We start from the raw sequence: 26,829 nt of genomic DNA, 5'->3' as shown, positions 1-26,829 counted from the left end.
ATATGTTTCAGCTATTAAGTGTCCATGTGCTATGTGCGTCCACACTATCAGCACGTGATCACCCGATATACGAGATAAGGCTCGAAGGGCGACATCATTATCAGCTAGCTGTCTTTGCGCTATCTGTCTATACGATGAGATGATTTCACTGCATAATGATTCAATCCTATTTAATCTGATTGGATGCTTTAAAGTCATATTATTGAGCTGCAGGAATCGGCACTTATTCGTGCTTATGACATCAAAATATATTTCAGTTTTGTTATTCATTAAGATAAAACTTGAATAAAATGTGTTTATGAACTACCCACATTACGTACTCAGCGCACACGAAAATCGCATAATTTTGCAACTTTCGTTACTGTCGAACACAACACGAACCTCCGAATAAGAAATATATAATAGTATTATGTTTTTTATTATATTGTTATTCGATCTTAATATTGTTATGTACTATGACGTCATAGTTCGTAACAACAAACAAGTCGTGAGTACACATATTTTTATTCTCCATACTTTTACGTCGAATTCGATCAGAGCAAATGAAGTTGCTTTTCAAACATTTTCTTCACTTGTTATTATGCCAAGTTTACACACAGCTAAGTTTTACGTAAGTAAAGTCTGAATACGATGTATAGATCAGCCTAAGTCTATATAGGAATACAAACAAAGGAATACACACATACAAAGAACTGCTAGGAATCATATATCGATTTAAGTGACAAGGAGAACTGCATTCATAGATGTAAAAAAAATTGTACTTAGTTTGGGAATTGAATAAAGAAGTTTAAAAAAATAAAAGGTACATAATGTCTATTTGGATAGGTAACGATTAATAATAATATAATATTGACACACTTTTACACAAAATATCTAGGCATAGCCTGTACTATGGGTACAAGACAACGATATATTTAATACAACATACTTACTTAAACATACATAAATACATTTAAACATTCATGACTCGGAAACAAACATCCATATTCATCATTTCAATGTTTGCACCTACCGGGATTCAAACGCGGGACCTCTTGTCGTCAGGGTCACTAACCATTCGGCTATATAGGTCGTCATATGTTACATTCATAAGATTATACAATTTTAATATCATGAATTATTATTAGGTGGACCAGGAGCATTTATCTCATCTCCGTTACAATCACAAAGGTAGGAAATTCGCACGACAAAACAGTGGAGGCATTGAATCGTCGAATCGTGAGATTTTCATCAAAAACAGAATCACCTTCTATCTATTGCAACATTAACTAAATAGTCCTTGTTAAGTGGCTCTGTAACCTCCGCACGTTGAAACGGGGACAGATCCTTATTACTTATCACCAAGTTTTATAAAACAAAGTCCTCCGCTGCGTCTGTCTGTCTGTTCGCGATAAACCAAAAACCTATCATTTTGATGATGATAAATGTACGTTTATTGATAGTCAATTTCCATAAACTTAGTATACTACCGTAATAGATGAACCCTGTGTTAAAGTGAGACTACTGTCCTTACATTAAACTAGGTGTGAGAAAGAGACGGAATAGATGAAGACCGTGAAAACGCTTCGAAACAATTTAGTGTCCATTAATCTCCTGTCAATGTGGACCGCGTTTTAATTTTAGGGTTTTTATCGTTTTTGTACTGTTCTTTTAACGGATATCAATTAAAAAAACATAATGGTGTCGTGTTCTGTATTAGATTCTGTTGTTACATATAGCAACAATACAACTAAAGAATCATATCCCAGGTAAATACTTTCGTTATGTTTATTTTCGCAGAACATATTATGCGCTAAAATACTAAATAGCATATTGTTTAGATTTACAAGAGCGACATCTCAAGTCAATTTCCTAATATGCAAATATTGGGGTTGAGCAGGTTATCAACAGACTGTAAAGTAGATCCTGTAGATGAAGCCACAACCTGAGAGTTGAACAAAGCAAACAGAATTTTATAACGAGGCGGTACTCGAACGGTTAGCTCAGTTGGTTAGAGAACCGGCACGGAACGCCGGAGCTCGTGGGTTCGAATCCCGCATCGTCATAAAATTTTGTTTTTCAAATTTTATCTGTGTAATACATTTTATGTACGCAGTAAACACTCTATTTCTGAAGATTATAAAAATTAAAAAAAATATGTGTTAGAAAATAAATTATAGTATATGTGAATATGACGCCGCTTATCACAGGGATTGTGTTAAAGAAAAATACTACACACCTCACTAACTCAATAACACATCTGTAAAACTAGTCTCGCCGTAATGAGCCAGTGGGAGGCTCCTATTCACAGGAATCCGGTTAGATTATTACCACGACGGCGCCTATTTCTGCCGTAAAGCAGTAATGTGTAAAAATTATTGTGTTTGAGTCTGAAGGGCGCCGTAGCTAGTGAAATTACTGGGCAAATGAGACTTAACATCTTATGTCTCAAAGTGACGAGCGCTATTTTAGAGCTGCTCAGAATTTATAGGTTTTTTCAAGAATTCTGAGCGGCACTCCATTGTAATGGGTAGGGCGTATCAATAACCATCAGCTGAACGTCCTGCTCGTCTCGTCCCTTATTTTCATAAAAATAAAATGAGGAAAGTGTTTGTCTATTACGCTAGTATTCTAAGTTTATGTCAATTTCCGACTCAAAAGCGATTGAAACCCAACCTTTGATAGACATGAAGTGACATCTCTACGCAACGCCATGAAATCGATCTTCCAACGATTCGATCAGCTGTGTGTTGAACGCGGTAAATGTTTCGATCTGACAATGGGGTTGTAGCAGACCAGAGTTCAGATCAATACTTCATGTATGGCCGGACCTGCGCTTTGTACAGCGCTAGTTTATGTGCCGTCGAGACGAATTGTCTCTATATAACTAATATAATATTATCGTAGCCAATTTGGCTAGGCCACCTGGTAATTGTCAAATTAGGGAGCATTAATTAACATTATAACCAATAGACACCTATTATAGTTCGAAAACCTCTAGATACAACACTAGTAAAATAGATGTCATATAAATGCAAAGTCGACAGTTGCGATTGGTTACGTTTTGATGTCGTTATGAACTGACCAATGGCGATACGTTGTGACCGTTATCTGACCAATCACGATTCAATATCCCTCTCGACCGCTCACCTTGTTGTTGTTATTGTTTGCATTGCCAATGAATATGTTATTTGAGTCTGCTGTGTTTTGTCCGTGAGGATATGAGAAATAAAGTGGGCAAAGATTTTTTTTTAGTTTATTGGTACAATACAGAACAAATACATACATTTTTATGAAATAAGTACCACGAAAACCTCACGGATTTATCTGGGTACCTAGAGCCATTCAATATTTTTTCAATATTTATACAAATTTTACTCTGTTACAGGACCAGTTGGGAAAACGGTTGACCCCTAAAGGCCATCCCTGTAAATTCCCGCTAATTCCATAGCTAAATGCTTCAAATTGTACTAATGACGATTTTGGAGCTCTTAAAGCTCAAATGTCTGATGAAAGTTAAATAAAACCCTATTTTATAAATTTTTAAACCGCGATTACTTTTGAATGATTAAACCGATTTTCACGCAGTGTAATTCGGTCCGAATTGTATTCAAGTTTAAGTTTGGTCAAATCCTTATGAATGGCGCCAACCGCGATGAAATCTGGCAGTTCGAAATTTATAAGAGGTTTACATACATCCATACACACACACACACACTCGTTATTCAAAAAGCGGGAAGTTATAAAAGATTCTGTTGGTATGGACAAGCGACCAGGCGGTCTATTGCCCATGTTTTCGGATATCTGTGGAAAAAATTCTCGATATTCGAATTTGTGCATCATTTTATCTTTCATCTCTTATGAGCCATAATAAACTTTCAGTATTTACGTACGTGACGTAGTCACGGTGCAACGCAACATTATAATATACCCGACCACACCTTCCTCGAGCGTTGTCTTGAAAATCGCATAGCAAATGTAGGCTAAGTATATAGTAGTAGTGTTGTCGAACTGGGTCGTGCAGGGTAATGCCATTAATGTCATACGGATTCAAGAGACAATTATGGTAAGCGGGTTACGTAGGCGGGAGCTCCTTTCTCGGCCGGGGGAGAAACCCTGAAACCCCGAAGAGCCTTTAGCTCTGGTTAGGTATATAACCTCTTACCTCACCGCAGTAAATTCAATCATAAGTTATAGTATTTTGTTAACCGACTTCGGAAAGGAGGAGGTTCTCAATTCGATCGGTATTTTTTATGCATGTACACCGATTACTCTGAGATTTATGATCCGATTTCCGTGATTGTTTTACTTTTATTGTACACCTATTATTTTTATGTGCTACCTATTGATAGGTTTGAAGTCGGTGCGAAGCCGAATATAATAGCAAGTACCTACACTCGCCACGCGTGACTTTGAACGGGATACCTTCGCGTCTAGAACCAAACAACGCAAGCGGGCAAGCACGTTTAAGTCGTTAAATAATAGTATTTTATTAATATTAAAGTTATAATATTTCCACAAGAGGTGAATTAAATTAAATCTCTATTAAGGTATTTTATAGTTTTGAGTTTTTGAACTCGCTTTCCTTTTCTATCATGTTCTTTATTATTATTTCCATTGTTATTTCCTTCTACCAGTGGGAGGCTCCTTTGCACAGGATGCCGGCTAGATTATGGGTACCACAACGGTGCCAATTTCTTCAGTGAAAACATTATTGTGTTTCGGTCTGAAGGGCGCCGTAGGTAGTGAAATTACATCTTATGTATCAAGGTGACGAGCCCAATTGTACTGCCGCTTAGAATTTTTGAGGTCTTTGAAGAATCCTGTCCTGTTTTGAAGAATTAGAGATGTTCTTCTGTCTTGCACGCTTTGTTTGTCAAAATTTCAATAATTGTCTCAATGGTTTATAAGATACAGCATGCCGACACACAGACAGATCGAAGCGTGGACAGCGGAGTTTTGATTATACGGTTCCCGTTGGCTAACTTTTGGAAAAGAAACCCTTAAAATTCTAAAACTCCTATAAAATATTCTTGGTTGCGATATCGAAATGCAAAAATAAGTTTGTGCCATATTTAGCATTCAATAGAGCCTGCGACGCAATCGCGATTGTTTCGCACCGAAGTGTGTCGAGATTTTAGAATGCGTCATTTGGACTGTTTCTATGCAGTCCGTTAATACTTCAGTTGAGTGTGAACCAAAGTAATCAATTACCTATTCAACGAGCGAAGGTGTCCGTATTGTATTGCAGACGACCGACGCAGTGCGAGCCTCGGCTAGTCATTATTATTAATACCGAAGCAGTAATTAGTATGCAAATGTTCTCAGCACGCTCCGTAATGTCTTAATCCGAGGTCTTGATGGCAAAAAATCTGAACGGCCATCGCGGGTAGAAACAAACTTAATTGAAATCTCTTTATCTGATCGCAGTGCTGCCCCCTGTTTTGGGGCGAATGCTACGTACTGTGGCGGGGAATATTCAAATAATGCTGTTGTTGTTTTTGTAGTTTTATTCAAGTGCGTAAATGTATCTACTCACGACTGACACTGATTTTTATTGACTAACGGCCGTTCCCAATATACTATCTACAGATAGAGATAAATTACTACTTTCTACTGTCAGTAATTAGCTGTCAATAATCTGAAGCTATATCAATATACCCGATAAGTCATTCTTATCGCCTTAGATTAGGACGCGTGAATTGCAATTTCTATACAAACTTCTATCGCTGGTAAGCTATACTTCCTCCCATTGGTAGACAGCGTGTACCAACGCATTGGGGCAGAAGAGTCAACGATAGTTACGATTTTTATCTCAAGTAGGAGATAGACTGAATATTGGGAACGGCCGTTACTAACATTTACTCGCGACTTCCTTGTACTTAAAAAGTACAGTTTTGTATCTTGTACGAATGTACCGAGTCTTTCATGTGCGGATCTGACTCGGTATGGAGCGGTGTTTTGACTATTGTAATGAAAAAGAAAATCGTTTCACCGCTGTAGTCAGTAACATTCACCCCAAGTTGCAACTCCCTGGAGATCATTCCCGTTAAAAATATATATCAACAGAAGCAGCAATCAACGGAATAATCTAATCTAATTACTGTTTCGCCCGTTTCCTGAATTGTAGTTTATTTTTTTTCGGAAGTCAAATATAAATGCAAATTTTATACTCACATTAATTACTTCAGAAGTGACACAGAAACTAATACTACCTATGTAATTTATACTTGAAATTTTGGTAGGAATATTCCCTTCGTCGAGTAGAGGTCAGTTATCTGAGTACGGATATTGTTTTTCTCCCGTAAGGGGGTACATAATATATGGATCATTCAGAAATACATTTTTGTTTTACTTCTTTACGTTTTCGTTTAGATTTGAGAGAGCGATATCTCAAGTCAATTTCCTAATATGCAAATATTAGGGTTAAGCAGGATATCAACTGTAAAGTAGATCCTGTAGATGAAACCATAACCTGAGAGTTGAAAAAGAGATTTAATTTTATTGTTTATTATGAACAGAACAAGGTTTGTCGGGTCAGAAAGTAAAATATGAAATAAATTCCAATTTTGATTTAGAACATTTGAATTAAAATTTAATTGACTCACCTAAGGTTGAATCTTATATGTCTCAAAGTGACGACCGCAGTTGCTTAGAATTTTAGGTTTCAATCAAGAATCGGCGGCTATTTCTGCCGTGAAGCAGTAATGTGTAAGCATCATTGTGTTTCGGTCTAAGGGCGCCGTAGCTAGTGAAATTACTGGACAAGTGAGACTTAACATCTTATGTCTGAAGGTGACGAGCGCAATCGTAGTGCCGCTCACAATTTTTAGGTTTTTCAAGAATCCTGAGTGGCACTGCATTGTAATGGGCAGGGCGTATCAATTACCATCAGCTGAACGTCCTGCTCGTCTCGTCCGTTATTGTCATTAAAAATTTACCAGTTAAAGGTTCCGTAGGCCATAACCAAAGATATATCACCATGAATGTCAATCACGGCCCCACATGGTAAAAATGAATTCGGGCCGCAATCTGTATTTACTCTTTCAATATCGTAGACTAAAAATGAAACAGAAAACATCAAATCACATACAAATTAAATGATCCTTTTGGAAGCAAAAATTTATTTCATCTATGTTTGTTCCGAATATCCTCTTTTAAAGCCTGACTTTTCCTGAAGCATTCCTCTTTAGCTCAGTAAAACCGACATTCAGTCAAAAATAGTAGATGAAACAAACTGACGATTCAAAACTGTGTGAAATAAGTAAATTCAAAAGTCAGTAAAAATTGCACGTTTTACCTAAATAGACGAAATGGACTGATGTTTCAAATAGTTGAGCATCACAAACACTTCACATCACACAACCATTTACGCAGTTACCGCTATGCATTTTTCATGTAAATAAACAACAAACTACGCTGACCTTTGGGTTGGTTCCAATATTCGCCGAAACATTCTCAAATGGATTGGGCTGAATGTCGATCTTTCTATTGCAGCAGGGTCTGTATCGTTAATTCATTGGGCCAATGATCAAGTATTGGTAAATTATTTCATTTTGATTTATATTGTTATTTAACATACTAAGCGTTAAGGGCAGTATTCGTAGGAGCTGTTCAGGTTTCTGGGATCCGAATTCCACCACCAGAAATAAAATAAAAGCTGTCTATAAACCATCGAGAAATTGTCTCAACTATGCGCTATTTTGGCAATTGCGTGAGATAGCAGCCTTAAGTGTGTAATATATTCATGTCGTATCTCTCTTTTTCCAGCATGGAGCTAAAGGAAGGTGCGGACGGCACTCTCATCCCCCGGCCAGTGAAGGAGCGCAAGAAACACGATCGCTTCAACGGCATGAGCGAGGAGGAGGTGTCGCGGCGCACGCTGCCCGACCACCTCACAGAGAACCTGGACATCATCATTGTGAGTACGATCTACTCTTCTGTTACTTACTAGATAATGGCTTTGCGACTTTCTATTTAGTATGTAGTCGCTAACTATGGGCCTTATTAGAAAGCTCATGGTCGCTCAGAGGGCAATGAAGAGGGTTATGCTCGGAGTTTCCCTGCGAGATCGAATCAGAAGTGAGGAGATCCGTAGGAGAACCAAAGTTACCGACATAGTCAAAATGATTGAGAACAGAAGTGGTAGTGGGCAGGGCACATAGTTCAACGGCCAGATGGCCGTTGGGGCAGTAAATTCCTCGAATGGTAGTGTTGATAGGCCCCCCACAAGATGGACCGACGATCTGGTCAAGATCGCCGTAACACGTTGGATGAGGGCTGCGCAGTAGCGATCGTCTCGAAAATCTTTGGGGAGAGGCTTTTGTCCAGTAGTGGACGTCTTCCGGCTGATGATGATGATTTAGTATAGCAGGAAGATAGAGCTTACAGGTCACAAGCCGCCAATTGTTAACATCATAGGTTAGCAGCCCTCTTGCAGCACTACAAGGCTCACAGGAGCTTTGCCCGCATGTAGGGAGTAGGCGCTTCTTATCCTACCTTTAACGTATAAATTATGCTTGGAACCACAGGGCAAGGAAGTTCATACTACTACGTTTAATAACTCTATCTATAGATAGAGTTATTAATTTTTAACTATGATATATACGTACGCACACAAAATTTCATACAAATTGGTGCAGCCGTTTCGGAGGAATTTGGTAGGAAACGCCGGGACACGAGAATTTTATATATTAGATAATCAATATATATCTAATTACTAACTGTTACAACCAAGCCGTCTGCTATGATATTATTTTTTACCTTATGTTATTGAGTACTATCATTTATTTATTTATTACATAATTTTTGTATTTAATAATGGAAGCACTTGTGGCTGTAATCGCGACGGCCGCCTTATTGAAGGTAGCTGCTGAAAATCAGTGTTGGGTGATACCCAACTAATATGCTGAGTAGCAAACCTTTTTGGAACAAAACACTGCAAACACCACCTTATTATGTTGATATAGAATAAGCCTTACTTTAGTTTTTAATGCATGTTAGTTTTTAATTATATTATTATTATTATTTTTGTTTTTGTAATCGTAAATCGATGATAACTTTATAACAACGAATAATCGAATTGGTATACGTATTCAAAACGCGCCTTTGTGTTCGACTCAAAGACACTATCACACATAAAAAAAAACCGCTAATTCTGAATATCGTGGTAAGAAAAAACCGGACTGACTATATAAATTTTGGAATTGTCATAATTCCTTGATAAGTGTGCAAAGTTTTTAAATAAATTCCAAGTTTTGAAGGGATCACGTTCAAATACACATACCAATCATTGGCTCTGAATAGGGTGTCCTAGTGAGCCATCCAGAGGAATTTAATACATTAAACGTGCCTCTTTGTTTCTGCTTTTGAGACTGACACTGTAAATTTATTTTAGGCATCAAGAACAATGTATGTAATTATAATGAATAATAAATAAATGAAATGAAACTTATATAATCGTTAAAAATTAAATGAAGTATAGTTTAAGATTGATCTTCTGATATTAGGGCGCTGTTAAGATGTTCCCAATTACTGGGTGACTATGAAATTTAGTCACGAAACCATTAACGTATTTTATTTTATTTCTATTTCTTATAATAATTGTCTTATTTGTTGTACAATATTTCAATTACGTCGTATTTCTTTTAATTCCACAGTCTGAAACAATAGTTGCAAACCAAGTGTGCCCGTTGTTACATCTAGCTGTAGATATACACTACACACCCAATGCTTTTTGTGGTTACGACCCGCTGCTTTACAACACACTATTATAAAGGACATTTAACCTAACCATTACACACCGCTCAGGGTTGTACAGGCCCGCATTGGTAAATCTTCTTATTTAAAAAAAATCGATATATGTTTCCTATGGACTCCAAAACAACTGGCAACAAGCAACCCAGCGAGTGAACTTGTAGAGTTCGGTTACCTTAAGGGTTTTTGGTGTCCGCCTTTACTAGCGACAGGCTTCTTAGCACAGCGGCGCCGATTTCAACCGCCAACCAGTAATGTCTCTAAGTGACGAGGGCAATTGTAGTGCTGCTCAGAATTATTGGGGTTTTCAAGATTCCTGACCGGCACTGCATTGTAATGGATAGTGTGTTTCAATTAATATCAGCTGAACGTCCTGCTCGTCTCGTCCCTTATTATCATAAAATCTATTTGTGTTTCGAAGATGAAACATAACATAACATCCATACAGAGACATAATAATGTCTCAAGGTGACAACTGCATCGTAATTGGCAGAGAATTTTTAAATTGTTGATAGTTAAATTGTTTTTTTTTTTAATGATATCCCTTCTGATAATTTGTACCAAAATTTATGGACGATGCGGATTCCGAACCCGCGCCTCTCGAGTTACGTCCCAGTGCTCTTACCAACTAACTCAACCGTTCGCATGACGCATGATCGGTAAATCTTGTTATGTTTGTTCAACTCCCTTGTTATGTATATAATCAGTTTGTTTGCAACCTCACCGCTAACAATAATATTAAGGCTGGGGACCAAGCCAATGGCCTTGAGGAATCGAGCGGAACTAGGTTATCTCTCTCGCACAAGATGGCCATAGTTTTAATTCAGATTTAGAAGCATTACAAACATAATACAATTTTATTTACAAAAATAACAAAACTATGTCATGGTAAATAGTATTGGTAAACAGTTAATCATTTTTCATACAATTTTAATCTAGATTTAAATTGAACTGTAAGGAGTAAATGAATTTTGCTCTCATATTCTGTAGGTATATAATTATTTTTTGTAAAAATAAAAGCTTTATATAAACCGTTAAGAAATGGTTATATGATATTAATGATAGCGGCCTTAATGGTAAAGTGTTTTCTACACTAAAAATTCTTAGTTTTCGTTTTTTTAATCGCAATTGTACGCTTTTCACCCGACTTAAAATGGTGAAGGTACTCAATCAGTTCGTTTTACTTTTCAGTCTGTTACCTCAAAACTCAGTCATTCCCCTACCGAGTTGTAGAATTTCCTTTTGTCGAAAGGATCCCAAAGAGCTGCAAGAAATATACATAAATGCAACGAATATCAAAACACGCCTTAAAGATACCTTCTGAAAAAAGAATAGGTTTTGAAACTATATTGTTATTTTTGAAAATTTCAAAATATGATGTTCGGTGTCCACAGATCGGTATAAACCCGGGACTTTTTGCGGCGTACAAGGGACACCACTACGCGGGCCCCGGCAACCATTTCTGGAAGTGTCTCTACCTGTCCGGTCTCACGCGGGAGCAGATGAGCGCTGATGAGGATTACAAGGTAATTTGTCTATATTGAAATCGATTTTAGTTTGTGGGTAAATTGTGTTCATGTAGTTTAAAAAAAACCTATATCCTTATGGACGAAAACGCTTTCTTTTCGCACCTCCATGAAAAGCTTGCTTTTAGTCTCTGGTACCAGGGACAGAAGGGGCCGATTCTCTCCCGGCAAGGCGACTTTTGTCCCTCGTACCAGGGACTAAAAGCGAGCTCTTCATCCAGGTGGGAAAAGAAATCGTATACACACCACGTGAGTTCTATCATCTCGAGCCCGTGCTGAACAAACATACAAAACTGGTAGTATATTATGCACTAGCTGATTCAGTCTTAAGCTATGGTATAATAATTAGAAGCAAAGAAAAGGAAAAATACGGAAAAAATTATGACAATATATTTAAAGTTAAAAATACTGCCAGTAACTAACAAAGTAAACTATTTAATAACAAAAGAAAATTATTACTCAAATAGATTTAAAAACCCTGTTAATCTGAGGGAAAATTTGAGAAAGAATATCAGGAATATATATATATAATACCAAAAATATGTAACTACTATGGGGAAAGATTAAGGGAATATGTTGTGCCAAAAATTTTTAATAGTATAGAATGGTTAAGAGAGGATAAAAAAGACTGTAGAGTAGTACTTAAGAAAAAATTAAAAGAGCACTTTCTTAACGTCTCCACATAAGCCTTAATATTTAAAGTAGTATAGTTTAGTTATATGTATACAGGTAAGATTTTAATTTGTTTTTAGGAATATTATGAATTGATAACTGATTAATGATATGTGTGTAATGTTATATGTGTATTAGTAATAGTGTATAATATAACGAACAAATTAGGTATAATTTATTATAGATGCACAATAGTATAATATTGTCTAAGAGCGTAAACTCGCCAACAAACTGTTGCAACAGTTTGGCGAGATGTAAAATTTAAGTACCAACTGTGCATATATTTATGATTAAATAAATTTATAAAAAAAAAAAAGATAAGTAGGACATTGCCACCCGCGATTGTCAATATTCCGCGGGTGAGAATGACCTACTTTTCTCCCTAGGTGCGTAATATACTATATTGTGCTATGCTTAATAATTGTCGAACAAACTCATTACTCCATTACATTGGAAGGTATCGAACAACGTGACGCAGCACGACACACGTACAGTATACGAAACAAGATGGCTGCCAACTTTGACAAGGACTACATAGAGTGGAGTGAAATTGCTCCTACAACCAACTGGATGTCCAAAATGTTTAACACAAGAGAAATGATAATTCGAAAAAAGTACTTACGCTATTTATGTGACAGCTTATATTTGGCTGAAGAATTCGCCCGAAGAAGTATAATATCTGCAATAAATCTGCTTACTTCTAATAAACTGCCCTATGAAAAATCTTCCCTACGAGCATCGCTTTATAAGTACAATAAGACATTCTAGTCGCGAGGAATAATAGTTCTAAAAGAACAATTCTATCCTCCTAAGACCTATCGTTTTATTCATAATAACAGCATTACAAAAAACTATCGAATTGTTTTGGCCCTTTCTGCCTATCCATCGGGTAAGAACTGTTAATCTTCTCGCTTAACATTCATGGACACAACAAGGTTTAAAAAGATGGCGTACGTATGAAAAAGACGCCTAAATAATACCAGGGTGTAAAAGCAAGAATTCTGTGTTTTTTTTTGCTAAGATTCATCTCCATTATTTAAAATTATAAAGGTCTAAATCAATATAGTTGCCCAATAACGTCAATACTTCAGCTCGTGCCAGAGTTTGGCGCGTCAATATCTCCTGAGGATGCCTAGTGTAGAGGCGAAACACGTGTCGAATTGATTGAAGGAGCGGAATTTACACTCAAGATAACTCAACAAAATTTGGATAATTATGGTAGCTATTACTTAATTCAATAAATTTTCTATAGTTGCCCAATCTCATGTTGCATGTCGCATGCACTTGCTCCAACTTGCTACATCGAAAGGTGTTTTGGTATAAATCATCTACCATTTGGCAAAAATTTACAGGAGCATTAAAATTATTAAAAAAATACTAGCTAATCCATCTGTAATTTCCACAGCTACTAAACTTTGGCATCGGTTTCACGAATATGGTATCGCGGCCCACGAAAGGTTCGGCGGACCTCACGAGGCGGGAGATCAAGGAGGGCTCGGCAATACTACTGGAGAAGCTTCAGACCTTTCGACCGAAGGTGGCCGTCTTCAACGGGAAGCTCATCTACGAGGTGTTCTCGGGGAAGAAGGACTTTTGTTTTGGGAAACAGCCAGACACTATTGCGGGGACTAATACGGTGAGTAGATCAATGATTGAGCAGCCAAGGCATAGCTATGCTGTTCTTCAGAGAATCTACACCTTTGCACTTTTATATTTAAGTCCCAGCCTTATACAGGCCAATAACAATATTAAGAAATTTGCTAGAAACTGCGACAATAATAATGTTAACACGACGAACAAAAATGAACTTGTTATGTCTATTACTCAATTAAGACGAGTTAGTGTGTATTGGACGATTTATATGCGTTTACAACATGATTCCAGAAAATGTACAAAACAAATGCGTTTCGAAATTTAAAAGAATTGTTAAGAAACGTGGCAAAGGTTATTATAATAACATAAATCATTTTCTTAATGATACCACAGACTGGGAATTGAGCAAACACCCTCAAGCTCTTTAATTATAATTTTTACTGTACAATATTACACTAAAATTCAATATTTTTATAAAAAAAAAACCGGCTGAGTTTTTGCGCCCGTTCTTCTCAGGTCTGAGTCACACTATTTTGAATGGGTAGTAGTTTTTGATTTTCAATAAGTGATTTTAAATATTATTTTGTATAAAAATATTTGAATTTATTTCCAAATAAATTTAAAACTGCTTCTGCAGCCTAAGTCTTTCGACTACATTTATCTGATGATGAGACAGCCCGGGTTCACGTTATGACTGTCTTTAAGAATATTATTAAAGCAACACTTACACTTTATAGTTTATTTTTCATCTCTATCGGACCACCATTATGTTCATTAACATTTATTTAATTTAATCTTTATAAAAATAACTGACTATGAATTTTAGAAAAGAAAGGAGTGGTCCAGGTCCGTGTATCCGTCTTTTATTTAATTAACATATAATAATTCCTTCTGTGGCCTGAAGCTATATAAATAAAACTTAAGATCTTAATACTTTGTAATAAATATCAGATTTTGGGTATAATTGCTTTCTAGCCATATAATACCTTTATTGATATTTACCAAGTGAAATCTTCAAATTGTTAGCTCCGTTTCGGTAATACGTGGAAGTTTTTTGTTGTACAATAAAAATGATCCCAATTCCAGTACATGTGGGTGATGCCGTCATCGTCAGCACGATGCGCGCAGCTGCCCCGAGCGGCAGACAAGGTTCCGTTCTACGCGGCGCTCAAGAAGTTCCGCGACTACCTGAACGGACTGGTGCCGCACGTGGAGGAAGCCGAGCTGGTGTTCCCCGACAACACCAGCCGCCGCCCGCAGGAGGAGATGGAAATACGAAGGTGTGTATTGCCAGGTTGCCAGCACTTCTGCTACACCCAAACCAGTACCAGATACAGCAACCCTAGTTTAGAATTACCCAGGGGCGTGCATTGGTTTTCGAACAAGGTAGGCACTGTAGATTTTAACAACTAACTAAGTTGTATGAAAGCTGCTTGCTTCGTATATGCAATCTTATACAGATTGCATATGCCTACCGTAGGTAGTAAATTAACTTTAACACTAGTGCTATATTTATTTAGGTTCAAAACGACGTAGGCACTACCTAATTAGTAATATAGTCAGACCGCGTATCCTCAGATGCTTCGGACATATCACCCGATGTGGAGAGCATGCCCTAGAGCGGCTTGTTGTCGAGGGAAGGCTCAACGGCAGTAGGTCAAGAGGTCGCTACCCTATGCGCTGGACAGACCAGATCAAAGCCCTAACCAACACTCCCCTCAACACATGTGCTAGAGAAGCAACAACCAGGGATAACTGGCGTAGAATCGTTCGTCGTTCGACATGACCACGACTGCTCTGTCAAAAGTAATCCGACGAAGAAACTGCCCTTATTGCCTATATGATATGCACGCCCCTGGAATTACGACAGATATAAAAATCTTGTCCGGTGGTAGTGATTCCAATGATGCCATAAAGAAGTCTAAAGGAATCAATTTTATAGATAAAGACATTTTGTTGTCCTATTTTTTTTATGGAATAGGAGGACAAACGAGCGTACGGGTCATCTGGTGTTAAGTGATCACTGACGCCCACATTCTCTTGCAAAACCAGAGGAAGGTGTACGCGCTTTTTTTGAAGGTACCCATGTCGTATCGTCCCGGAAACACCGCACAAGAAACTTCATTCCACAGCTTTGTGGAAGAAAGCTCCTTGAAAACCGCAGTGTGGAGGACCGCCACACATCCAGATGGTGTTGATGATATCCTAACTAATGGCTTGTCGTGCGAAGGTGGAATGTCCTAGTTTTCCAGATTAGCTTTTGGATTAATTTTGATATGGTGACAGCCAAGCAAATAGCTCACCTGGTCCGGTACTGTCACCAAGAGATTTTAGGATTGTCTTGCAATTATACTCATACTTACGTCTAGTATTTGTTATATTGATGGGAGCATTTAGGCAAGTTGCTCAACTGATGGACAGTGGAAACCAGCTAGAGGTCAAGAGATGCGTTGCCAACCTTTAAGGTTGCAGTATGCTCTAATCATAGATAATTAATACGTCTAGATAGACCGCGTGATGATCTACGTCTTACACTTGAGATTTTTATGACACTTTGTGTTAGTGTGCGTGAATTTCTCAAAATGGAGGTCATTTCAGATCATTTATACGTCTTGATAGACTATGAGAGCTGTGAAAACGTCAAAAATGTGAGTTTAGAACTAACCTCTATTTTGAGCAATCCACGCACACACATACAGACATATAAATCGCGATTGTAAGACGTAGCTTGTCACGCAGACTAAACTAATATTCCTGGCCTGTTTTCATGACTCTAGACATAAAAATTATCTAAGATTTATAGGTTTTGTGGAAACTCGAATGACTAAAGACGGCTATTTATTATATTTATAGCTAGTGCCTTTTGGCAAAATAAATCAATCATGCCAAATTTTATTTTTTTAATTTCTCTATGTGATTTGTTTTATGGTTGTTCTCAGCGTTTTATTTTAATAAGTTAACAAGTAAAATTATATGTGAATGTTATTTAAGGAAATTTAATTCGCAGTCACTTACCAAGAACCATTAGGTGCATTAAAAATAAAACTAACAGTCTCTTCAGACAAATAACTATTGAAATAGTTTGCATGGGATATTTTTTTTATAAGAAAAAAGGATGAGACGACTACGACTTTTACCTTATGGTAAATGCGTATCATTTGTCCATCTGTCCATTACAACTCAGTGCCACTCAGGATTCTTAAAAAACCCTTAAATCGCATGGCACGACAAGATGTTTACCAGTGGGAGGCTCCTTTACACAGGGTGCCGACTAGATTTTGGGTAACATAACGGCGCCTATTTGTGCCGTGAGTCTGTAAGCATTAGAAAGCGAAAGCGCCGTAGCTAGTGAAATTATTGGGCAAACGAGACTTAATATCGTATGTCTCAAGGTGACGAGCGCAGTTGTACTGCATTGTACTAGGCAGAACGTACCATCAGCTGAACGTCCTGCTCGTCTCGTCCTTTATTGTCATAAAAAAAAAGTCTCAGTAGTCCAGTAACAGTCTGCAAATGTTTGTTGCTATCATATACCGCTCTTGTTGACTGTAGTAGAAATAATATTTCAAAAAAGCTATATTCTCTTTATTGGTTTCCAATACACCTAAGTGACTTAGAAATCCAACATCGAATAAAAACTGGATTTTAATTGTAACGTGCACTTATAGAAATTTTGAAAACAGTAGTTGCCGTAGGACTAGATCATGATTATTTTAGAGCGCAAAAAAAATACTGAGAGAGTTTCTTGCGCCGCTTCTTCTCTCTCAGAGCGCAATTTGTTTCCGAAGCGGTAGTAGTATCTAGTGTATTAGAAATGACATCAAAAATAATTCCAAAGGAATCAGTTTTGAGAAAATAAATGCCTTTTATGCCGTAACATAAGAGCAAATAACCACTGCCAGTTAATCGCATAATGAAACAATACTGGACCGAAGCATGTCCATCGCCAGGTTGACCATGGAGCCGGAGCCTGGTGACACCATCATCCTCGAGGACGGCACTGAAGTCCCGATGAAGAAGAAGCGCGGCCGCCCCAAGAAGATTAAGCTGGAGAACGGGGAGGTGGTGCCGCCGGTGCAGAGGGCCCCTCGAGCACCTCGCCCGCCACCTTCCCTCGACCCCAACGGAGAACAGCCGCCCAAGAAGAAGCGGGGACGACCGAAGAAGATCCGGCCGGAGGAGCAACAGTTCCTTCTGCAGCAACAGTCGCAGCAACAACCGCAGCAGGTGAGTTGCAAGCAAAGCAACTTCGAAGAGATAATAATAATATAACTAGCCGTATCCGAATTTTAAAAGGAAATAATAATAAACCATAAACCATCTAGGATAAATTTTGCATCGAATGGTGGTAGTTTCATGTCGATACGATCAGTGGTTTCGGCGTGATTGAGCCTCAAACAATGACAATTTTCATTATATATATATTGATACAATATTTTATCTACCTACACAATTTATCTTGCCCCAAACTAGGCATAGCCTGTACTATGAAGATAACGATATATTTAATATATGTATATTTGGTAAGTAATTTTACTTAAACATAAATAAATACATATCGTCGTCAACATCACGTCGGGGTCACCAATGTAGGAGTCACTCTCTTTATCTGCACTATCACTATTGTTCTTTAGAGATCAGAAGGCTATTTAGGAATGCAAGTAAAAGTCAGTTGTGTGATGCCAATCGAGAACAGGTTATTTATTTACCACAAACGCCCTACACGGTACACAGTATGCAACAGACTGGTTAGAGCACCTACATGCTACCTAACCCACGATGTTACAAGTAAGTATGTTGATTACGTCATCGATACATCATACACGCTACATATTCACTACAATATAAATGTTTGCACCTACCGGGATTCGAACCCGGTCCCTCTAGCTCAGTAGGCAGGGTCACTGGGCTATTATATAGGGCATAACTGTTTATTTTTGTCATTTACTTAGATACTTTTTGCTTAAACTTACTCAAGGAAGTCAGAAGTTTCGAGAAATTTATCACGTTGCATAGATTATTTTGTCAGAAGTAATAAAAGAAAAGTAAAATACAGAATAATGTTCCTTTAAAATGGTGGCATTGAGTTTTCACTTCTTCTTATTAAAAGATGTGGTGGCGGCCACCAGCTTGCGAAGAGTTAATTTAATTTAATATGTGTCGTTTTTTATCGATATGAATATTTTATCAATTCAATTTTTGATCAATTCTTTCTAATCTGATTTGATCGATATGAATGACAGCACGTAACGTATTAAAATTCGAACCCTCATGGGATAAATTTGTCTAGTTTCTAATTATTTTTTTTCTAATTAAACTTGTCACGTTGCAAGTTTCGAGATTAGAGTTATTATAAACATTCCCAACTAATAGTAATTGGAAGTACAGTTTAGCCTGCGTTTTTTCAAATAATTCCCGTACGATTAAATGGGATGTTATGTAATGGGCTAGATTTAGTCACTGGAACAATTTTTGTGCAATATTTAAGTTTAAGAGTGTATTGTGTATGTGTTGTTGGAGCACCTTTAAATAGATAAATAAAATAGAGGTTAAGTGTCAACTTCAATTTTTTTCGACGTTTTCACAGCTGTCAGTCTATCTATCTCATATCAGTATCAAGAACAAAATAGCTTGTATGAGTGGTTTGATGCTAGTGTTAGTTGTAGAGGCTTGACCGTGTCAGGACCATAGACAATATACTAGCATAGAGACGAACAAGGTATGCGACATAGAAGAACATCTCTAACGGTGATACAACAAGAGAGAGAATCTATTGTAACTGTAACTGTTGGAGTGGTAGTGCCATGTTGGGTCCTCAACCGAATTAGGCCGGCACGTCCGGAGAAATACCACTCTTCCACTTGAAACCGGCGTGAAATTGCGGCTTTGCCGCTGTGTTTCGTCCGGTATGTGGGGTATCCGGAGATCTAAAACCCCAAGATAAAAAAGGCAGCACGGACTAACAACAGACTACTACAGGATGATACCAGGCTATGTAGTCCTGTAGAATCCGCCAATGGGCGTCCACAATTAGGCCAGTACCTAATAGTGGATGCCCAGGCTGCCCCGCGTATACTGGAGGGGGCAAACCCACATTCGTTATGGACTTTTGCAACATCAGGGGGCTTCGCTAAAATTTATCTCCCGTCCACTTTCACCTGGAGCAGGCGAAGCCGGCCCTACTCTTGTCAATCGAGACACATATATCCTCTCTGGCTAGTACATCTTACCACTCATACCGGGGGTATAATCTGGAACACTCCTTTATGCCGCGGGCTGGCGTGTGCGTTTACGACAGGGAGGATGTCTGTTCTCGACGCCTGAGTTATCTTAAAGGAACCTATCCATCATCTGGCTGCGTGTAGACTGCAACGACAATCCGTGTTTCTACGCATGCCTGTATAGATCACATAGCGGTAACGCAGACACTGATAGCCTCCTCAAGCACATCCAAATGGCTACAGATGCCGTGTCCAACACGGCATCGGCAACTGCAGAGATCGTGTTTCTCGGCGATTATAACGCCCACCGCGCCGAAAGGCTAGGCTCACGTACCACCGATCATGCAGGGAGACCTGTTCACGACTTAGCATATGGTCTGACCCTCCTCTGGGTTCGTCGGACTACTGCCTGATCCGGGTCACCGTGCCGATCACGCGCCTTACAACGGTACCGGTTCTTAGGCCGTCGCCGTGTGTGGCACTATAGGTCAGAAGAGTTGCGATGAGATGCGGAATATTATCCTACCCGTAGAGTTATATCTGTTTTTCGCTGGATCATCCAGATGCCGCTGCTGACGCTGTTGCTGGTGTGGTACTGCAAGGTATAGAACTCTTCATTCCATCCTCCTCTGTGCCTATCGGTGGCAGGTCCCAACCATGGTTTGACCGCTCCTGGCAAAATGGCCTCTCGCCGAAAGCAGGAGTGCTATCAGGCTTGTGTCAATGAGGTGGTATCTAAGGATGTAAATACCAGCGAACTTAAAAAACACTGTAAAGATGCCTCCAGGTCCCTCAAAAAAGTTATTAATGACGCGAAGTCGAAGCACATTGGCAGAATTGGCGAGTGACTTGCACGCCTTCCCTCGGGAACTCGTGCTTTTTGGTCGCTCGCCAAGGCTGTCCATGGAAACTTCTGCCAGCCCGTCATTCCGCCACTGCACAGGGACTCGCTGGCCCATGACGCGAAAGAGAATGTTGATAACCTGGGCTCCCTCTTCGCGTCCAACTCGACTCTGGAGGACCAAAGCGCACCACCACCACATATTCCGCGGTGCGAGTCATACATGCCGGAGGTAAAAATGCGGCACATTCACAAATTGCTACTCATCAGGCATAGTCCCGAAATTATGGAAGCTGGCTTTAGTGCACCCGATCCCTAAGAAAGGTGAACGCTCGGATCGGCAGTCCATCTAACGCCCCATTCCCATTACCTCCATTTTCGCCAAATTAATGGAGTCGTTCATCAACCGCCAGCTCTTGGGATACCTAGAGGAGCACCAGCTGATCAAGAGGCGTTGGCGGTGAGTTTGGCCTTCGAACGGGTGTGGCATAAAGCGCTTATAGCGAAACTGCCATCCTTTGGGCTTCCCGAGAAGTTGTCCAAATAAGTCACTAGCTTTGGCCGATCGGAGCATCAAGAATGTTACCAACGGTGCATGCTCCGACTTAAAACCCATAAATCAGCAGTATTAATTTAATTCAGTCATTATATCATCATTCTTCCTTACAAGGCGGTGATTTCCTACATTCATATTTCAGTGAAAAAGTACACAGTGCTATATCTTGTGCGATGGTACTCAACCCTTCGTGTTCTAATCAGACTCATCCTTGACCGTTGTTTTCTTTTCAGACCACGCCAATGCTGCAGCCGCAGCTGAGCTCTATGACGTCACTGCCCCACGAGCAGTCGTTCATGAGCCACAGCGGCGGCGAGTTCCCCGCGCCCATGTCATCACCGCTGCACCAGAGCATGTTGTATCACCAACAGCATCCGCATCAGCAGCAGATGAACGACGGCTCGCCCTACTACCAGCACAATAACGGTGAGATGGTGACACTGTAACTGATGCTAGTTTTTTAACGCAAAAATTCTGAGCGGCACTACAATCGCACTGGTCACCTTGAGACATATGATGTTAAGTTTCATTTGCCCAGTAATTTCACTAGCTACGGTGGTCTTCAGACCGAAACACAATAATGTTTACACATTTCTGCTTCACGGCAGAAATAGGCGCCGTTGTATTATTCGTAATCTAGCCGGCATCCTGTGCAAAGGAGCCTCCCTCTGGTGAAAATAAGGTCATGGGAATCATTACGAGGAAATTTGAAAAGAAACTAACAATTATTTATTTCATCAAGATTGATTGTTGCCTCTCAATATATTCTTGATAGTAGTTTATGTACAAAGACGTATTAGCGAATTTTCTGGAAGTTATTACAATCATAATGTTCATACCAAAAAACACTGAATATTAGAGCATCTGCCCATTTCTTCTTATTCTTTTTCTATGAAACAGAGGAAAAACTAGCGTACAGGTCTGATAACTGATGTTAAGTGATCACCGCCGCCCACATTTTCTTTCAACGCCACAAGAGTGTTGCCGGCTTTTAAGAAAAGTATACGCCTTTTTTACCACACCGCACAGCTTTGTTGTACGTGAAAGAAAGTTCCTGGAAAATCGCACTGTAGACGAACGCCACCAACATTCCCCGTGATAAATGTGGTAGAACGCACAATGAAGCGACGTCTGTAGGCAACGTCAAGTGATCTAGCTGTTCACAGAGTACTGGATAGCATGCAGGCCATGGGTGTGTGAACACGCCGGCTGTGATTTAGATTTTTTGTTGTACAGCGCAACGATAGGCGTCGTCTGCTGCAAACTATTTTGATGGGAAAAATTTCTGGTAAAAGAAGTGTTGGAAGAAGTGGCGTGAAGACAGTCCAAGAACTATTCTGCTTAGCCATGGACAAGGAGAACTTGAAAAAGCTAACTGCTGACCTCCAGTAATGGAGAGGCTCGTGAAGAAGACGATGTTAATTGTTTGTTTTTGTTCTGTCAGCAGGCATGGAGTCCCCTCTCGAGGTGTCGGGCTCGCTAGGGCTGCGCGCGGGGTACGCGTCTCCGCGCGGCGTGTACGCGTCGCCGCGGTCGCAGCCCTACTCGCCCGGCCCGCAGCGACTCTCCGCCACGCCGCAACCGCAACAATCACAGCAGGTATTACTTCTTTTTATTAAGTGTTATTATTCAAGTGTGAATAATTCACATTTATCTATAATAATAAATTATTTATTATTATGGTTTTCTTGAACAAGTTCCCTTAAACATATCTAGTGTTTGAACCTTTTATAGTCTAACAATTACCATTAAACTTAGGAAACAGATACTCAAAGCATGGTAGTCTACTTTAACGTGATACTGGCAAATCTGTGGTGGGTCCTCCACAGAAGCCACAGGACGAAGAGTAGAATAGAACTGAAAATCCAATTCGAGGACTAAGCAATAAGTTCGGCCACTTAACGCATTAATTAAAATCTTATATTTGGCACTTTTATAGCTTTGATATAGATGTTTTTTTTTTACGGAAAAGGAGGACCCACGAGCTTATGGGTCGCTTGATGTTAAGTGATCTCTTGCAACATCAGAGGAATTACAAGAGCGTTGGAGACAATTAAGATGTTACGTTCGTATGCAACTGCTATACTTTTATTTTTTATTTATCGTATTATTAAAATGACTTTAATTTTTGTTTGCAAACGAACAAACAATGGAACCGGTTCAGTGTTCAACTTAACAAGCCGTCTACAGAATGTTGTTAAAAAATATATTTTTAATTTTTGTTTCAAATTCGCCTCGGTAATGCTATCAATAAAAATTGGTATTTAGATTATTTAATAGTCTCGGAACAATATATGTGGTGGTTCTTTCGCCACATTAGACCAGTTTGAATATTGTGACGTACGTCACTCCGCCCGCACAGTTCCCCGCCAGCCCGGCCCCGTTCTCGTCGTCGCCCCCGCGCGGCTCGTTCGGGTCGCCGGGCGTGTCGGCCGGCCGGTCGTTCCCGCGCTCGCCGCTGTACGCCAGCTCGCCGTCGTACCGGCAGCAGCCCAGCCCGCAGCAGCCCAGGTTCGCGCCCGACCAGATGCAGTACGCGAGGGATCCACAGCCCCAGGTTTCAACTGTTCATTATAATATTGTGACGTACGTCACTCCGCCCGCACAGTTCCCCGCCAGCCCGGCCCCGTTCTCGTCGTCGCCCCCGCGCGGCTCGTTCGGGTCGCCGGGCGTGTCGGCCGGCCGGTCGTTCCCGCGCTCGCCGCTGTACGCCAGCTCGCCGTCGTACCGGCAGCAGCCCAGCCCGCAGCAGCCCAGGTTCGCGCCCGACCAGATGCAGTACGCGAGGGATCCACAGCCCCAGGTTTCAACTGTTCATTATAATATTGTGACGTACGTCACTCCGCCCGCACAGTTCCCCGCCAGCCCGGCCCCGTTCTCGTCGTCGCCCCCGCGCGGCTCGTTCGGGTCGCCGGGCGTGTCGGCCGGCCGGTCGTTCCCGCGCTCGCCGCTGTACGCCAGCTCGCCGTCGTACCGCCAGCAGCCCAGCCCGCAGCAGCCCAGGTTCGCGCCCGACCAGATGCAGTACGCGAGGGATCCACAGCCCCAGGTTTCAACTGTTCATTATAATATTGTGACGTACGTCACTCCGCCCGCACAGTTCCCCGCCAGCCCGGCCCCGTTCTCGTCGTCGCCCCCGCGCGGCTCGTTCGGGTCGCCGGGCGTGTCGGCCGGCCGGTCGTTCCCGCGCTCGCCGCTGTACGCCAGCTCGCCGTCGTACCGCCAGCAGCCCAGCCCGCAGCAGCCCAGGTTCGCGCCCGACCAGATGCAGTACGCGAGGGATCCACAGCCCCAGGTTTCAACTGTTCATTATAATATTGTGACGTACGTCACTCCGCCCGCACAGTTCCCCGCCAGCCCGGCCCCGTTCTCGTCGTCGCCCCCGCGCGGCTCGTTCGGGTCGCCGGGCGTGTCGGCCGGCCGGTCGTTCCCGCGCTCGCCGCTGTACGCCAGCTCGCCGTCGTACCGCCAGCAGCCCAGCCCGCAGCAGCCCAGGTTCGCGCCCGACCAGATGCAGTACGCGAGGGATCCACAGCCCCAGGTTTCAACTGTTCATTATAATATTGTGACGTACGTCACTCCGCCCGCACAGTTCCCCGCCAGCCCGGCCCCGTTCTCGTCGTCGCCCCCGCGCGGCTCGTTCGGGTCGCCGGGCGTGTCGGCCGGCCGGTCGTTCCCGCGCTCGCCGCTGTACGCCAGCTCGCCGTCGTACCGCCAGCAGCCCAGCCCGCAGCAGCCCAGGTTCGCGCCCGACCAGATGCAGTACGCGAGGGATCCACAGCCCCAGGTTTCAACTGTTCATTATAATATTGTGACGTACGTCACTCCGCCCGCACAGTTCCCCGCCAGCCCGGCCCCGTTCTCGTCGTCGCCCCCGCGCGGCTCGTTCGGGTCGCCGGGCGTGTCGGCCGGCCGGTCGTTCCCGCGCTCGCCGCTGTACGCCAGCTCGCCGTCGTACCGCCAGCAGCCCAGCCCGCAGCAGCCCAGGTTCGCGCCCGACCAGATGCAGTACGCGAGGGATCCACAGCCCCAGGTTTCAACTGTTCATTATAATATTGTGACGTACGTCACTCCGCCCGCACAGTTCCCCGCCAGCCCGGCCCCGTTCTCGTCGTCGCCCCCGCGCGGCTCGTTCGGGTCGCCGGGCGTGTCGGCCGGCCGGTCGTTCCCGCGCTCGCCGCTGTACGCCAGCTCGCCGTCGTACCGCCAGCAGCCCAGCCCGCAGCAGCCCAGGTTCGCGCCCGACCAGATGCAGTACGCGAGGGATCCACAGCCCCAGGTTTCAACTGTTCATTATAATATTGTGACGTACGTCACTCCGCCCGCACAGTTCCCCGCCAGCCCGGCCCCGTTCTCGTCGTCGCCCCCGCGCGGCTCGTTCGGGTCGCCGGGCGTGTCGGCCGGCCGGTCGTTCCCGCGCTCGCCGCTGTACGCCAGCTCGCCGTCGTACCGCCAGCAGCCCAGCCCGCAGCAGCCCAGGTTCGCGCCCGACCAGATGCAGTACGCGAGGGATCCACAGCCCCAGGTTTCAACTGTTTCATTATACTATGGCAATATTTTTTATGGAAAAGAACGACAAATAGCCTCCGGGGCCACCCGGTGTTAAGTGATCACCGCCGCCCACACCAGAGGAGTCACAGGAGCGTTTCCGGCCATTTTTTTTAAGGTAACTTCCCATGTCGTATCGTCCCGGAAACACCGCACAACGAAGCTCATTCCACAGCGTTGTAGTACGTGGAAGAAAGCTCCTTGAAAACCACACTGTGGAGGATCCGCATCCAGATGGTGGGGATGCTAGTCTAATTTGTGGCGTGTCGTGCGAAGGTGGAATTACAAGTGAACTAAGTTGATCATTATACATGAGGCTGTAGGTTGCAACCTTAGCAGCAGGCGAGGGCGTAAATCAGCCGAGTGTCTAGTGAACAAATTGCTCACGAGTTTATAACGCACTTTCCCAACACAATTACGAGGAAAAACAAACATGTGTTGCCTAAATCAGTTAATTATTATTATTAGGCAAAGCTTTTTTGGTTTTGGCTCCAAATTCATGGCTTGCGTTATTTTATTCTACTGATTTTCGCTTCGTTATGAACTCAGTCTCCTACGTACGATTCAGTGACTGCGTCAAAACTCCATCCGCCATGCCGCTGTATAGTTACTATATCAGTCCCCAAATGAGCCAACATTGTAGCCGACGTTCTTCTAAAACTATGTCCAAAATAAAAATCGACATAAAACCTCTTTATTCTTACAAAACGAACTGTATCACCTGGTTAAATTTAAATTTTCACTATTTACTCTCATATAATTTGCATCTCATATTAGTAATATTTATGCAACTATTGTGTAATAGGGAGTATTAAAACACGAATGTGGGTTTGTATATGTAATAATAAAATCACATGAGTGTTTCAATACATAATTATCAACAAACACAGTTGCAACAATACAGTTGCATTCAATACTTTATCTCCACTCATAATATGAATCCTCCATAAAAGATTCTGAAACTTGCTTGCTAACATTAAAAAAAGCCAGTCCAAGTAACCATAACATCATCCAAAGAAGTGTTATTATGAAAACAGATGATGTAATGTTGTACTGAATTTCATTACAACATTCGTTTGGATGATGTGATGGTTATTAGGACATTGGGTGTTTTAATGTTTGCAATAAGCTAACTGT

At 41.5% G+C, this 26,829-nt stretch overlaps 1 protein-coding gene across 1 annotated transcript in view; it reads left to right on the top strand.

Moving 5' to 3' along the window:
- LOC126974768 (trithorax group protein osa) overlaps nt 1-26,829 on the top strand; it is a 128,108-nt gene that overhangs the window by 83,140 nt on the left and 18,139 nt on the right. Inside the window, exons 3-9 of the mRNA XM_050822431.1 lie at nt 7,750-7,900; nt 11,130-11,261; nt 13,339-13,569; nt 14,613-14,806; nt 17,462-17,753; nt 21,378-21,570; nt 22,589-22,743. Coding sequence (XP_050678388.1) covers nt 7,750-7,900; nt 11,130-11,261; nt 13,339-13,569; nt 14,613-14,806; nt 17,462-17,753; nt 21,378-21,570; nt 22,589-22,743 — 1,348 coding nt within the window. The remainder of the gene's footprint in view (nt 1-7,749; nt 7,901-11,129; nt 11,262-13,338; nt 13,570-14,612; nt 14,807-17,461; nt 17,754-21,377; nt 21,571-22,588; nt 22,744-26,829) is intronic.

The sequence above is a fragment of the Leptidea sinapis genome, chromosome 33, assembly GCF_905404315.1.
Source record: "Leptidea sinapis chromosome 33, ilLepSina1.1, whole genome shotgun sequence".
In the NCBI taxonomy this organism is placed as follows: Eukaryota; Metazoa; Arthropoda; class Insecta; order Lepidoptera; family Pieridae; genus Leptidea; species Leptidea sinapis.
This window is presented reverse-complemented; position numbering and strand designations above follow the sequence as displayed.